General features: G+C 39.9%; 1 protein-coding gene across 1 annotated transcript; it reads left to right on the forward strand.

Annotated features, from left to right (window-relative positions):
• On the forward strand, window positions 1-16,373 carry grk7.L (G protein-coupled receptor kinase 7 L homeolog). Its single transcript, NM_001137579.1, is given in 4 exon segments — window positions 1-762; window positions 3,996-4,433; window positions 7,723-7,994; window positions 15,825-16,373. Coding segments are annotated over 4 exon segments (1,656 nt in total). The 5' UTR covers window positions 1-156; the 3' UTR covers window positions 16,165-16,373.
• The last annotated feature ends 932 nt before the right edge of the window (window positions 16,374-17,305 follow it).

The raw sequence follows: 17,305 nt of genomic DNA on the forward strand, positions 1-17,305 counted from the left end.
GCTAAAGCTGCAAGTGGTTTCTCTGTCACTGTGCCTGAAGAGAGGAGAGACGGCAGCCTCTAGTAGACAACAAGAGGGTAAAAGTCACTGGTTTTGTGACCTCTGTCCGTTAAGACTTACATTTCTTGCTGCACCAGCCAAGTCCCTGGTGCAGCCATGTGTGACATGGGAGGACTAGATAATCTTATAGCCAACACAGCCTATTTGCAGGCTAGGAAAAACAGTGAAGGGGATGTCAAGGAGCTGCAAAAGAGGCGCAAAAGCTTGTCTTTGCCCTCAACTGATGTCTCCCGTAAGGAAATTAAAGAGACAATTACCTTGGACTATCAAAGTATCTGTGTGGAGCAGCCCATTGGCCAAAGGCTCTTCAGAGACTTTCTGGGAACAGTGTCAGAGTATAAGCTGGCCGAGGAATTTCTGGAAGAAGTGAAAGAATGGGAGTTAGAAGAAGGCTCTGCCAAGGAGCAGCTCATGGAGAAGCTGGTGAGCAGAAGGTTCAAGGAGCCTGCTGAAGGAAGTCTTAATTTTCTGGGAAAGGACCTCTCAAGCCGTATCCAACAAGCCCAGAGCAAAGACATGCCAGAACTTATTCTGCTTGCTAAAGATGCAGGAAATGCTTTCCTCATGGATGCGCCATTCCAGGACTTCCAGAATAGCCCCTTTTATGACCGCTTCCTACAGTGGAAAGCATTTGAGAGACAGCCAATTAACCAAAAATACTTCTATGAGTTTAGGATTCTGGGAAAAGGTGGATTTGGTGAGGTATGTGCACATTTTAGTACATTGTAGTATTTGAGCCTTCAGTGGTCCTTTTCCATTGGAATGGCAATGTAGCTTTAGAACAATATACCGTATACTTACACCTAAACTAATGAAGTGCTTCTTGTAGTCAGTAAGTAACATTCTAGTATTAGAATGAAAAGGAATGGATAGACAGATACATGATAGATACATGATAGATCGATAGATAGAGATAGATAGACCAATCTGAAGCCCAGTTAAGGGAAATTATGGAGCAAAGGCTTACTCGATGTTCTAGAATATTTCAGAAAGTCCAGCATGAAGACTAATTGGAAATAAGATTTGGGGTGAATGCCTGTTTCTATCCTGAATGTTGCATGTAACTAAAGCTGGATCATTGTTATGGCAATGTTTTCATATACAGGCATTAGTATAGGAGGGTCTCAGTTTAATGTAATACTGGGAAATGGACATACAGTTATTTTTATATGATGCGGGCAATGAATATGTCTGTCGCTTATTAGTACATGACATTCCTTTATGCAGCCCCTTCCATTACTCTTCTCTTTAATCCTTCCTCATGCTAGAATCTATTTTGAGATATAACAGTAAAATACTTTTTTGTGTTGGGGCACGCAAAAATAAATGCTAACCGATCAAATTATAGAGGATGCTAGAGACAGATACAGGTATTGGATACATTATTCGGAAACCAGTTATCCAGAAGTCCCGAATTACGGGAAGGTTGTCTCCCATAGACTCCATTTTAATCAAATAATTGAACATTTTAAAACATATACATAAAACAGTACCTTGTACTTGATCCAAACTAAGATATAATTAAGCCTTACTACAGGCAAAACCAGCCTATTGGATATATTTCATGTTTACATGATTATGAGTAGACTTAAAGGAAAAGGAAAGTTTTCTTCCACTTGGGGGTGCCAAATGTTAGGCACCCAGGTGCATTCCCCCAATGAGGCAAGCTGAGGCTCTCGCCTCAGGCGGCAGCGCCAGATAAGTTTCCAGCGGCGGCAAAAAGCCACTCCTGTCACTTTAAAGAGACAAATTTCCGGTTTTGAAACAGGAAATTTGGCTGTACTAGTGCGAGAGAGCACAGTTGCGCTCTCCGCACTAGTGTTCCTGTGACGGGAGGGGCGGCATTTAAGGAGCCGCCTCAGGCGGCGTCTTCATTAGAATCAGCGCTGTAGGCACCCCCAAGTGATTGTATTTGTTTACCTGAAACCCCGGGCCGGTGCTCCTATCAGCAGAAAACTGCACCGGCCCAGGGTTCTTCCAGCTAGCACCACTGGCTTTTTCTTTCTTATAATTTTCCGGGGCAGACGCATGTGCAGTAGAATGAAATAGACGACTTTTTACTTAATGTTCGGCTTTTCACTCTACTGTGCAAAGAAAGAGGAAGACGGAAGAGGATCGCTCCGTGGTGCTCACTGGCATAGCCCCAGGCCGGTGCAATTTTCTGCTGATAGGAGCACCGGCCGGGGTTTCGGGTAAGTCAATACAATCACTTGGGGGTGCCTAACATTTGACACCCCTAAGTGGAAGAAGACTTTCCGTCTCCTTTAAGGTACAAAGTTCCAAATTACAGAAAGACCCCTTATCTGGATAACCCTAGATCCCAGCATTCTGGATAACAGGTCCCATACCTGTATAGATAATTGATAAATACACAGAGACACCAGTATATGAAAGCAAATTTATATATTTTGCTATGTGGACTTATGTGGACTTCATTTGCACTATGAAAGGGTAATGTCTGAGCAGGTATATCAACTATTATATATACAGTTACAGTATATTCAAGTTCAAGGGTTTTCTTTGTTTGATTATTTGTGGATTTTGGTGCCACGGGAAGATATATTATTATTACAAGCTAGTGTGATCCATAAATGATCTCACAAACACTATCTTATAGACAAACCTAACTTTGCTCTAACTAGATACCCAAATGCCATTAAATGAAAACCTTCAACTGTTCTTTTATCCCAGAGTTACTATTGTCTTACTCTTTTCCAACCGAAACCTTTAGGGGGTATGCGGGAAACAAGAATGCAGGTGGCAAATAGCACTGTGTGTCATTGACCTTACAGAATAATGCAATAGAAACTTGTCAAATAACTGATAAGAAGACTGAAGTGATGTTCTTATTCTTGACAGTTGACAAAGCTCCTGCTAAGATGCTTGAGATTACGCATAGTGCACAAAGGTTCTCACTCAAGTACAGGACAGAAGGCCAGATAAGTAGGCACGTGTCCAAAGAGGCTTTACAAGCCACCAGATGCTGCAGCTAAGGGCACACTTATGTGCTACCTGCTGTTACTGTACTGTAGATCTGACAGCACTCAATAGAACTGATACAAAATGCTCTAGCGCCATATCCAATATAAATGTGTTTTTGGACGCTGCTTCTAAAATGCAAAACCCTTTTATGAAGTAATCCTGCCATGTATTTGTGTAATAGTTCAACAGGGATCTTCTCAGAACACGTCATTCCTGCCCTTGCTTCTATCTTGATCATGTCTAGACTAAGCAGCAATAAAGTTCTGCTGGAACTCCAATTTGCAAAAATGTGTTCACTCCTTGTTGTATTTATTCCAAGGGGGCTACACTGATATTTTTATTCACTTTCAACTGCAAATGTCCAACCTACCGATATATTGATAATACTGACTATGGGATCAAGTGACAGAGTCAGATTAATGTGGGGCCTCCACCAAAGTATTATAGATTATTAAAGATCCACCTGCGGCAATGCACTTGCGGCGCTTTGATTTCCGAAGTCGCCCAAAGTTTTCCTCGTGAGCCTGAAATACCACCTGTTGTTCATAAACTGTCGACTGGTCCCCCTATGGGGGCTTGGCCTGAAGGGAGAGATTTGGCTTTCCAATATACTCTTTGAAATATAGTTCAAAGGTCGATAAGATTAAAGGTGGAGCAATAATTGCTGTTTGAGAAATCTTGTTGGGCAAGGTCTGCAGTGGAATGTTGATGTGGTCCTCTCTCAATGGGTCTTTATAAACCTGGGGGCTAGTCGGTTGGATCATCCTGATGTGGCCCAGCACTTGGTTGGCCAAAACTCCTTTGGGGACCTCAACCAATGAGTGGGTCTATTTGTGAATGGCCAAGACTATTCATTATGATGATGTGCCAGGCTATGTATAGTATAACATTCTGTTGGTTAATGGATTAAGTCAAATGCAAGCTATTTAATGAAATACAATTTGTGATCATAGGTGTGCGCCATCCAGGTGAAGAACACTGGTCAAATGTATGCGTGTAAAAAGCTGGACAAAAAACGACTCAAGAAAAAGAATGGAGAAAAAATGGCCTTACTGGAGAAGGAGATCCTTGAAAAGGTCCACAGCCCTTTCATAGTCAGCTTGGCCTATGCCTATGAGACCAAAACCCACTTGTGCCTGGTAATGAGCCTCATGAATGGAGGAGACCTCAAGTTTCATATCTACAATATTGGAGAAAAGGGAATTGAGATAAAGAGGGTTATTTTCTACAGCGCTCAGATCTGCTGTGGGATTCTGCACCTTCACTCGCTGAAGATTCTCTACAGGGACATGAAACCAGAAAACGTTCTCTTGGATGACAATGGCAACTGTCGGCTTTCTGACTTGGGGCTGGCAGTTAAAGTCAAAGAAGGCAAACCCATAACCCAGAGGGTAGGTACCACATTGTGTGTGCAGCTCATATCTTTGTGTGTAGAGAGGAGCCAGAGTAATTTCTTTTTGCATTATAAAAAGAAGTCTTAAATCTTGGGGATTTGTATCTGCTAAAGACCTTATGTGGCTATTTAATTTTAAAGACAGATGGTAAGGGGATTTTACCAATTAACCATTTGAAGACAAGACTAAGCTGTGAGTTTATGTAATGAATGTGATTAGTATTTTAACCAGTTACCCTATTCATGGTGTAGGTTTCATGCCTTATACTTCCAGGAATTTGTGGAATCACTGAGTGATCACATTGGCATAAAATACCAGCACAGCCCAACCTTTTCATCAAGGGACTGGGCAAAATGTATCATGGAAACCTGCTAAATTGATAGTGATTTTTAGTAGCAAATGAGTCTGCAAATGATTGGCCAATAGAGATTTTTGCATAGTAAGTCACAAACAGAAGATCTAATTTGATTTGATTTTAAAATTAAGAAAGTTATACAGGTATGGGACCTGTTATCCAGAATGCTCAGGACCTGGGGTTTTTCAGATATTTCCATAATTTGGATCTTCACACAAAATCATGTGAACATTAAATAAACTCAATAGGCTGGTTTTGCTTCCGATAAGGATTAATTGCATCCTAGTTGGGATCAAGTACAAGCTAAATTTTTTTTTTAAAAAGTGGATTATTTGGATAAAATGGAGTCTATGGGAGACAGCCTTTCTGTAATATGGAGCTTTCTGGATAACGGGTTTCTGAATAACAGATCCCATACCTGTATCTATTTAAGGATAAGTATTAATCTGGAGGCCTCTGATGGTAGTTTTAATAAGTAGAATTTTCATGTGTTCATTTCTTTTATACTTATCCAAAATAAAATCCATCATGATCTGTTGATTCTTTATCTGAGATCATTAGGATAGAAGCAGGTATTCTGGATATTTAAAGATATCTGAAGTTTGCAGTTGAGGGGTATCATTCTTCTTTTCTTGGCATAACATCGCTCACACAGAATCTCCTGCGATTGAGCTGAGACATGTTATGCAGTTCCTTACAAAGATTTTTTTCATCATTCACATCAGTCCTTGCCCCCGTGGAGCTTTCCATACCATATTCACACAACCAGCACATGCACTATGGTCAGACTCATCAGGTTCTGATCGGAACAGCTTAGATTTAGGAGAGAAGAGCTTCTTAATTCAAACCCATTTAGACAGCAAAGAAATCACAACGTATCTGTCTCCAGTGAATGACAACAGGCTTTGCTCTTAACTAGTGGTTAAGCAGACAGGTGGTCACAGAAAAGGGGTTTCAGGCAACTGAAGTTTCTTGACTGAACTGAAGTTTCTTCTTTAGGCTCCATGGGGGACTTTGTTGATATTTTATAACATGTAATAAACTTTGTATTTTTTAAAGGGATCCTGTCATCAGAAAACATGTTTTTTTCAAAACGCATCAGTTAATAGTGCTACTCCAGCAGAATTCTGCACTGAAATCCATTTCTCAAAAAAGCAAACAGATTTTTTTACATTCAATTTTGAAATCTGAGATGGGGCTAGACATTTTGTCAATTTCCCAGCTGCCCCTGGTCATGTGACTTGTGCCTGCACTTTAGGAGAATAATGCTTTCTGGCAGGCTGCTGTTTTTCCATCTCAATGTAACGGAATGTGTCTCAGTGGGACATGGGTTTTTACTATTGATTGTTGTTCTTAGATCTACCAGGCAGCTGTTATCTTGTGTTAGGGAGCTGCTATCTGGTTACCTTCCCATTGTTCTTTTGTTTGGCTGCTGGGCGGGGGGAGGGAGGAGGTGATAACACTCCAACTTGCAGTACAGCAGTAAAGAGTGATTGAAGTTTATCAGAGCACAAGTCACATGACTGGGGGCAGCTGGGAAACTGACAATATGTCTAGCCCCATGTCAGATTTCAAAATTGAATATAAAAAAAATCTTTTTGCTCTTTTGAGAAATGGATTTCAGTGCAGAATTCTGCTGGAGCAGCACTATTAACTGATTCATTTTGGAAAAAAAAATCATTTTCCCATGACTTTACAGCATGCTTTGGGAGGTTTTTCTTTATTGATTGTTGTTGTATCTCTATTTGGTCACTAGAGGACTCCAGCATGTGAGCTAATATTCACTAATATCTATACCCAAGGAAATTGGGTTTTAACTGAAGTTTCTTGGACTTTTAATTTCATGAATTTCCCTAAGAATGATATGTAATTGAGTGGAAGAGACCTTTCTCCCCCATTCCAAACTAAAGCAAGTCAGGATTATGAAAGACAATGGAACAAATGCAGTTGCAATGTGCACCAAAAAGTGCCCCCAGTCTGGGCCTTCCAGAAAGTGTTTTTTTTTCAGCTAAAACTCTTCTGTTTTGTTGTATTCTTTCCTTTTTCTATAGGATGTTAATATGCAATCCCTCTGACTCCTCATGCTGGAGACTTGGTAGAAAGCACTGATGGTTTTGGCTCTGGCTAAGGAGACTTTCCTAGGTATCTAGAAAACATCAGGGAGATTATTTTCCTTTTATGAAAGATCAGTCATATAGGGAACATTTCTGAATTCTGAAGCTGAAGGCAGTAGCCTGGTTATTAAGAGTGGAAGGCCAGGCTTTGGATAAGCTAATATAGGAATGGGACTTGCTTGTTTCTGTTCTAAAATACTTTTTGGAATAATACATCTGGAAAAGTTTTGCTAATTTAGCTGTTGAGAATGTTATTTTTATACTTTCCTTTCCTTGGAAGGAGGATTTCATGACCAGTGTCTGTATCAGAAACCTTTATCCAGTTAGCAAAAAGAATCATGTCTTTAATATGTAATATGTATTCCCTTCATTATTTTAAAGGGATTCTTTTACAGGAAAACATATTTAATTTTGACGTGGGGCTAGACATGTTGTTAGTTTCCCAGGTGCCTTCAGTCATTTGAGGTCACGTTGTAGTCATACCACCCCTCTCCCTTTCCTCCCAGCAGCCCATCAGCAGAACAATGGGAAGTTAACCAGATAACAGCTCTCTGGTACATATGAGAATGGCACTCATTAGTAAAAATCCAAGTCCCACTGCGACTCCTCATTGAGTTACAATACAATGAGTAGGACTTACAGTATCTTATATAATGTTCTCTGCTCACATAGGCCTTTTCCACTTCGAGTTTTGTTAATTTGCCCAGATCCAAACCCCGGGATTAGGCCAAACCCAAAAAAGAAGAGCATGGTGCATCAGATAACTTATTTTGTCAGATTCAATCATTGCTGTTTTCTTTGTTTTCTTGGGAAACAGGCTGGAACTAATGGCTACATGGCTCCTGAAATCCTAACGGATGTGGATTATTCCTACCCTGTAGACTGGTTTGCCATGGGATGTAGCATATATGAGATGATTGCAGGCCACACCCCCTTCAGAGATCCAAAGGAAAAGACCTCCAAGGAAGAGGTGAAAAGGAAAACTATAGAAGATGAAGTTGTCTTCCAGCACCCGGTCTTCACAGAAGAGGCGAAGGACATCTGCAGGCTTTTCCTAGCCAAGAAACCACAAAACAGGCTGGGAAGCAGGTGAGAGGTGCACTTATTTATAGTGTAATTAACATAAAACTCAATACAGTTTGAACTAAGGAGCCTCGGCATATTCATTTGTTTATTTTCCTCTATGGATTTGCCTAATGCAAATATTAGGATCTCAGTGTAACAGTATTTTCATTAATTTCATTCATTCAGCTGCCCTCCCAAGCTTCTATGAAGATGTTACTGGCTCACCTTCCAAAAACCTGTGCCTTTCACATGAATATAGCTCTGCCTGCATTAGGCAACATGTATTCATGAGGGACGGGGGCAGTACATGGGTGTCCCTTAGATATGCAAGTTGTGAAGCACCAAGGGATACTATGTCAGTACAGGACTTCCTTGAGTCAATTGCTCTATAGACCTTGCACCAGATGTTTAATGCAGACAGCGGGAGCCAATGTCCCAGTGTAAACAAGGCCTAGGGCCTAGGCTTTCAGTTGGTTGCATTAACCACCGTAGTATGGAATTATCAAAAGTGCTAGGTAGGCACATGAAATATTTTCTCAGCTTGTACTTTAACTGCTGCCTACAGCTACCCAGTTGATTTTGTGGCCCAACAATTTCGGACCAAGGGTTGTTTTCTGTTAGGGATCAGTAGGTGTCAATCTTTAGGGACTCCTAGTGTTTTACATGCACTGGTAATCAAAATGACTTGTGCCGTAGCCTTATAGAATTATATAGCACAGTAGAGTAAATATGCAGTGATAGTTGAAGAAGAGCAACAAGGTTCAGAAAGTGTCTAAATGTGTAATTTAAAGTAAACAGAAATAACTTTAGTGTAGTTTAATCCAGTGCCATTATGAATGGGATTACAAATAAGGTAGAGGAATGATGACTCCTGCCACAAGCTGTGTCAGTGTAGTAGTTGGCTTTAAACCAACCCACACCGACCCAAGCACTACTGGCACTTCTATTTATAGACCCGCCCCCAACCGGCCCATTGCTGACATCACACCAATAAATAGTGGATGTGGGAAGCAGAAACCAGCACAGTTAGGTTGTGGGGAAAAAAAGAACTCAACCGGCACCCGCAAACTGTGTGCCAAAGTCAGCCCCAAGCCACCCAAAAGGTTTGAGCCGGCCCGCACATCACTACGGCCTAGGGTGCATCTGTGCGAGCACCACAAAGCCATCATCTTCTTTCACTTCTTCATTCTTCAATGACCTCCTTTCATGGAACCTAGAATTACTGTGCACATCTCAGACCAATGGGCCTCAGGCTAACATGGTGGGCAGAAGACAGTCAGCCATGACCTAACACTGAGGCATAATATAAAAGCAGGCAAGTTTACTAGTGCTCTAGAGATCGCCTATATCAACCAATAAGCAAGTAGACTTTTTTGGTTGGTGTGGGTGACAACTCCTGGGCAAACATTGCACCTTTTCTTACATTCCACCAAAATCTATGTTAAACTGTACCCAAGCAATTGAAAATACAGATAGTCCTCGAATTACATACACCTGACTTACATACAACTCATACTTACATACGGAGGCTCTTACAATAATGTAATGTGGTTTGCTTTGCCTTTATTAGCATTTAGCTTTAATAAAGCACCTTGCCCTTGCAGTTTTTCTTCCTTTTTTTTTTGTTAATTTTTGTTCTGTACCCTAAACTGTCATCTGTTTTTTAGTATCACTGACCATAGCAATCAGGGGTGGCTTGACTGGCTCATAGAAAGATGACTAGGAGAGTATCTGAACAGATAAGTGTAATAATAATAATAATAACAATAATAATAATAATAACAATGCTAATCCAGCCTTGGGTTTCATTCGCTTTATTGTTTCTAGGGTCACTGACCCACTGTGACAATCTGTTTTTACATCTGTTCTCCTCTGTCGCACTTTTAAGGAATGCTTGTCCCTTCTAGGAATGCGCCACTCCATTAGCAGCTCTAGTAACCAATAAGAAATTTGCTTTCATTATTTTAACTGATGTAGACTGGTGAATATCAACTGCTGGTTGATTGATATGCTTTACTGCCTTGGTAGGCAGAATACCAGTTGGTCTGTATGCCTATTCTTTTAAATTAATGTTAAGTAAAAACTAGCTTTTTAACTTTATTACTAGGGATGGACCGAATCCAGGATTCGACCTTTTTCAGCGGGATTCGGATTCGCCTGAATCCTTCTGCCCGGCTGAACCGAATCCTAATTTGCATATGCAAATTAGGGGCAGGGGAGGGAAATCACGTTTTGGTCAGAAAACAAGGAAGTAAAAAATGTTTTCCCCTTCCCACCCCTAATTTGCATATGCAAATTAGGGTTCAGATTCTGTCACCTCAGGTCCACACCCCAGTTGTTAAACTCACTGCAAGCCTAAACTACCCCTCAGGTCTGGAGTGGGAGTCAAAATAGGTCCTGGCATGTACATGGAGGCCCAACCAGTCCCCCAACAGCCCACAGTCTATGGCATCTTACAGCAGCCCCTCCGGCATTTGCCAAAACTCACAGATTCTTAGTCTGGGCCTGCCACCCCTCAGCTACACTACACGATGCGTACCTCTACTTGCAGTTGCCTCGGGGTGGGGGAAGAGCGCCGAAAATCCCGATCAGAGAGAGAAGTGGGCCTGGGTTGTTGAGGCCAACAAACTGGGTTTATTCCTGGTGTCCTGCCGGCCTAGTTCGACCCTGTGTATAACTGATTTATTTAGCCATACCACATTTACTTTTGTTAGGATTTATAGTAGTAACAATTTTTTTATAATCCATAAAGCCAAAAAGAGCCCTATATTATTTGGATTTACAAGCTTCTGTTTGGTTGTATGGATTATTCTAAGCAGAAATCTTTTTCAATTTCCACTACTGCAAAACCATTTGAACCAACATTTGCAGATGTACTCTTTCCAGCAGATGGCACTGTGCAACCCGGTTGTGATTCGACATGACATAATTTTTCTTATGGTGCAGTTTATAAAGGCTGCAGAGAAAAATCCCATTTGGTTCTTTGCAGAGGGACTATATCTTTGGAGTGGCATTGGTAAAGCACATCCGTCAGCTCCTTATTCCAGCTGCTTTTAGTGCAACTCTTCCATTTATACGGAATCAATCCTTGCATCTGTCTTAACACATTTTATATTTTGCAATGGGAATCCAATGGGGTTACAATATAAAAATCATAGTTATCACTCCTTAACAGCTGAATAACCTGCTCCTCTGGTTCTGCACTATCATAGCTGGCACATTTAAATACAGGTATGGAATCCTTTTTCCGGAAACTCATTATCCACAAAGCTCCGAATTACGGAATGGCCATCTCCCATAGACTCCATTTAACCGAAATAATGCAAATTTTTAAAAATTATTTTTTTTTCTCTGTAATAATAAAACAGTACCTTGTACTTGATCTTAACTAAAATATAATTAACCCTAATTGGATGCAAAACCAGCCTATTGGGTTAATTTAATGTTTAAATGATTTTATAATAGACTTAAGGTATGCCTTGAGGTCCCATACCTGTATATAGTTATTTAAGGTTAATTCATTGTAAGCATTTTGTTAACTGTGATCTTTCGTTCAATATAGCCATTCTTTTAACATAGCCAAAGCCATATTAATAAAAAATAAAAAAAAAACTAATTTTGTGGATGTATTTTGCTTGATTGGCAGAGGGCTTGCATAGGCTAGGTCTGTAAATACAGCACAGATGTATCACTTATCTTCATTTTCCCTAATTAGCATTAGCCACATTAGTGGTAGTTAAAACACCCCTATTTGTCTGTCGCTGCCTCCATTAGATTCCTATGGAAAAAAAGCAGATATAAGGGATCGTTTACCGTGACCCCCTATGTAGAGCACTAAGGGATGGAAAAGGTAACTGTTAGAGCACAGAGACCTGCAAAAATTTAGAAAAGGGCAAGGCATAAGACCCCATGATTAAAGGGTGTTTCCGAAATGCGTTAGCAGTCCATTCCACAGCAGCCACCTGTGTTTTTTTAATGTATTAATAAACCGTGATTTTTATCTTACTTTATGAGGAAGTGTGCCCTACATTTTTTTCCCGTTTGTTGTCCAGTGCAATAAGTGCAAAAACCAAAGCTATTTGCACCCAGTTTTTTGCACTTTGCACCCTGCCCTGCACTTCGGGTTGCCACATTTTCTGAAAAAAAAAATACCAGCCTTCCTCTATTCTTGCCGGTTTTTCCTATTAATAACATTGGCATCAAGCATAATTTTTACCCTACCTGCACTTAATAAATTACCCCTATACTGTGAGAGGCACACCTATCTCTAATCAGAAATGCTCAAATACTGTAGCTGATACACAATTTCAGTATAGGCTTTCCAATCAGATCATCTTCCTACAAGATTTGCAGTGCCCTAAAAAGAGTTTGCTGTGGTTCCAAGTAACTTCTGGTCATGCCACTGGGACAATTGTTCTCTCTCAAATTGTTAGAAAAAAGAGACAGCTATTATGCGCTATAGTAAATAAGCACATGAGCGAAGATAAAGCCCCAGTATCAATAGTTTTCCATAATGCAAAAATACAATTCCATGCCATGCTCCAAAATGTAAAAATAACAAAAATATTTATTGTAACATAATTTAAAATATACAAACACACAGCCTTGCATGTTTTATCCCTACATGGCACTTAGTCATAGGCAGTAAGGAGCCTCAAAAACTGTATACACGGTATTTAAAAAACCCAAACCCCCTAACAATCAATTCAAACTTAAAGGGATTCTGTCACAGGAATGTGTTTTATATATTTGATTTTGAAATTTTATTTGGGGCTAGACATGTTCTTAGTTTCCCAGGTGCCCCATCAGGGCAACTTCATGGGGCAATACAATTATACTTATACATACTGCAGGTCTGTATATATATATATACACACACAAATACAAGATTCCTCTGCACTCAACCCATTATCAATATATTTAAGACAGAGACATTTTGTGCATACTGCTACTGAAAAATGCCTTACCCTTTAAACAAAACAGGGATTGTTTGTCCATATATTGCAATATATTTAAACTGGCCAACTACGTCAAAGTCATCCCATATCTGGCCAGTCCTATGCTCAATTTTCATCTGATTCATTAAGAATTCTGTGGTTTCATTATACATTTTATAAAAGGGACGAATATGTTTTACCTGCAACTTACTAGCTGCTTTCAAAGTAAAACTCCCAAACTTGGCTGCCCTTTTATTAGACACCAGTGGGACCACCTGACTATAGTTGTAGAGGGTGGGAGCTACAACATGGAGCTGGTCACTGCTCCTGTATAAACTATAACAAACAAGGGAAAGTTGTGCTCACCACTAGTTTTTAAAATCATTAGGCGAGGGTGCAATGAGGGTGTGACCACAAAATACATATAGACAAATAGTCAGGTGATCCCACTGGTGTCTAATAAAAGGGCAGCCAAGTTTGGGAGTTTTACTTTGAAAGCAGCTAGTAAGTTGCAGGTAAAACTTAGTCCCTTTGTAAAATGTATAATGAAGCAATAGAATTCTTAATGAATCAGATGAAAATTGAGCGTAGGACTGGCCAGATATGGGATGACTTTGACGTAGTTGGCCAGCTTAAATATATTGCAATATATGGACAAACAATCTCTGTTTTGTTTAAAGGGTAAGTCATTTTTTAGTAGCAGTATGCACAAAATGTCTCTGTCTTAAATATATTGATAATGGGTTGAGTGCAGAGGAATCTTGTATTTGTCTATATGTATTTTGTGGTCACAGCCTCATTGCACCCCCGCCTAATGATTTTAAAAACTAGTGGTGAGCACAACTTTCCCTTGTTTTTTATATATATATAAAGGGAGTAGTATAAATTTTCACCTTTTATTTTGTTATATCAAGGTCCAATGTTTCGGTCCTCATTAGGACCTTTCTCAAGGATGATACAACTCAATTCCAACAAGTGTTAAATACCCAAATGTGCTTGAATCGGCCATTCAGTGCTCACTATCAATGTCAATCAATTAAGTAATTAATTAGTGACCATCTTATTCAATGTGTAGTTTAGCCTTCATTTTACAATCATCATAAATATTCATCATAAATAGTAAAAAATTGTGTATAAAACAGTGCATTCAACCATATATAAAAAATCAGTGATACATAGTGAACCATATTATATATCTCAAAGTGGCTACATATAGTAACATTTTCAGATTGAAAATTAAATTACTTTTAAAGTCATAAAAATGCATAGTTTCCTATTTAATAAAGCAGGTTACATCAAAAGCATAATTGAATCCAAGTGGTATTCGTGTAGATAAAAATTCAAGAATGCTTCTCTCCTAAACAGCAAGCTCAACAGATCCCCTCTTCTCAAACCCAATTTAACTTTCCCTGAGAATTGACTCATATCCCTATTAGTGCATTCATCAAAACGTCTGGTTACATTACTCTAACCTCTGTATTTTGGATTTGTAATCTGGTTAAGATGTCCCCTTACTCTTTCTCTTTCAGTGATCTCATAGTACAACAACAGTTGTTCCCCCTCCTCTGCCCCGCACCTTCCCGTGCATCTGGGTTATGCCTCCTTCTCAGGAATGACCCAACAAGGTCATGTTTATCTATAAATCAGGATCTTAATGTTTCCTGGGAGAATAATAAGCATTTAATTCCCAAAAGTAGTGGCTGAGTGGAAGGGGGGCAGTATGCGTCAGTGTCTCTGCCCTAACCTGGGAGATAGTGGGGTACTGTGAAGAAGGCTTTGGGTTAAGGGACACCATGAATGAAGCCAGACAGCATGAGGGTCTGGACAGAACAGGAAATCAACAAAAATCAAGTGGCAAGGTTGACATCTCTGGGGGTGATATAATACAGGCTGCATAGAATGGACTATCAAGTCCCCACCCCTCCATTAAAGGGAATGAAATTAGAACTCCTGTTTATGTAACTGCATGTGATAAAATGTACAAACGCTCCTGGAAGAATGCAGTTATAATGCCCAGAGGTAAGGGCACAGCTGTACTGTGAGTATTGATTTCTGTGCTACTGAAGTGTAAAGTACTGAATACCCTTTGGCCTTCTGTCATTTATCAAAATTAAGATCTGTATTTGTTTAAAGGGGACTTTCGCCTTTAAATGACCTTTTAGTATGTTATAGATGCATTCTTATCATGTATTGTTTCTCTTAGGCCAAAGTCACACGAAGGGGTATATTTATCAAAGACTGAAGTTAGAGATCACCACAGTCCACTAGAATGAAATTCCACCACTCTCTCCATTCATTTCTATGGGATTTTGAAAGGCGTATTTATCAAAGGATGAACTTTCACCCACTGATAAATACTCTTAAAAATCCCATAGAAATGAATGGAGAGTGGCAGAATTTCACTCTAGTGGGCTGTGTGATCTCTAACTTCACTCTTTGATAAATATACCCTGAAGAGTTAGCTCTGTTTCTCACCACCACCGTTTTGCATGTAGCTGCACTGACAGGTACAACTACAGCCTAAGTGCAGTTCCATGGAGCAAAGTCATTAGAGTACAGGAGCATAGGGGCCTGAGGGGCAGCACTGGTGTCTCAGGTAGGGGCATAGGCCTCCCTGATTGTTGATATTTTTATTTTTGACAGATAGATCCAATTATATTGTAGGGTGATCTATTAAGACCACTCCCCAAGTGTCATACATGCCCAGGTAGTTCTTCAGTAAATTCACCAAACTGCTTGACCAATTCAGAGTGTGTAAAGTCACATAAGCCTAGCTTTATTGTTCGTTGATAAGACTGATATGATGCCCTTCTGAGTCAATAAATTAGCTGATTATAGGTTAGGCCAGAGAAGTCACCACAAAGAATTCTCCAATTAGTTTGTGATACTCTGACCTGTGGTGGCCTCTATCTTACAGGACCAATGATGATGACCCAAGGAAACATGCCTTCTTCAAATCTATCAACTTTCAAAGGCTTGAGGCAGGGATGGTGGACCCCCCATTTGTACCAGACCCTTCTGTGGTCTACGCCAAAGACATCTCAGATATTGCTGACTTCTCTGAGGTCAAAGGAATCGAATTTGATGACAAAGACTCTAAGTTCTTCAAAAGGTTTGCAACTGGGGCAATACCCATCAGTTGGCAAAAGGAGATCATAGACACAGGACTGTTTGATGAGCTCAATGATCCATCCAGGGAAGCAACAGGCGGAGGTGGGAACAGCGGTGAAAAGTCAGGAGTTTGCTCTATTCTTTAGATACTCCTCTAATCAAGGAGAAGAAGATCACTGTTCAGAGTTCAAAATGGCACATTGGCGGGTGACAAAAGGCAACATGAGCATGTGCACTAAACAGCTTTCTCCCACTGTGAACTTTCCACCAAATAATAGTAAATGAGATTTTCAGCTGACTGTGTGCATTTTCTTCAGCCAAAGACCTCGAGCTGCCATAAATAAATCCATGAAAATATCAACATACTCTATACTCATCAATATAAGATAGGTACAAAGTGTCCCGGCAGTGTGTAGCAAGTCCTCACGGCAGGTCTAAAGGCTGCACCCATGCCATAAATAGGAACCACACTGTGTCAGCTTAGGTTTGAATTTATTTGATAGCAAGGAATGAAATGCATAGCACTAACCACTCAAGGGGAAATGGTTTAACACATTTGAGAAACACAACTTTTACATGCTCTATGATTAAGGGCAGTTCCAGCACACGTTTGGAAAGCTTTTTAGATTTGAGTTGGTACAGCGGTGCCTTTTCTGCCAGAGCAGATATAAAGTCCCACCTTAACTCTCCCCTGTTTATCGGTTTAAGGACGGCTCTTGTGGGGACGGGAGAACATTTTTACTAGAAAAACCACTCAGGCAGTTAAATCAGCAGCAATCAGTTAGAGCAGAGGACTGATTTAGAAATATGGGCCAGTGTGCCATATCTAGCTCATTTCGTAATGGTTGCAACCATCAACCTAAAACTGTCTTTTTATTTTTGGAAAATTCTCTAAATATATATATATAAAAAATATTAATTAAGCTCTTGTCTTTAACCAATTAGAGGAACATCTTTATTCCCAATGTAGAGAATTCCCTTGTGGCTTGATGTAGCACCCCGTGCAGTACATTTGTTCTTTATTATTTTATATTTACTATATATATATATATATATATAATATCAAAACAGGGGGGTTGTGGGAGCACTCTAAAGGCTTTAAAGTATATATATAAGTATAATAAATGCTAATGCATATGTACCCAAAACAGGGGTTGTTTTGTTACAAAGTTATGATCATAAAATTGATAAGCCACCATACCACGTCAAGGTAAACCCCTAATGGCGGTCCCTAACTTGTTTTATTTTTTATGTGCATTCTAGCATTACCTGTAATCAATGTCCGTT

Source organism: Xenopus laevis, chromosome 5L, assembly GCF_017654675.1.
Source record: "Xenopus laevis strain J_2021 chromosome 5L, Xenopus_laevis_v10.1, whole genome shotgun sequence".
NCBI classification, from domain to species: Eukaryota; Metazoa; Chordata; class Amphibia; order Anura; family Pipidae; genus Xenopus; species Xenopus laevis.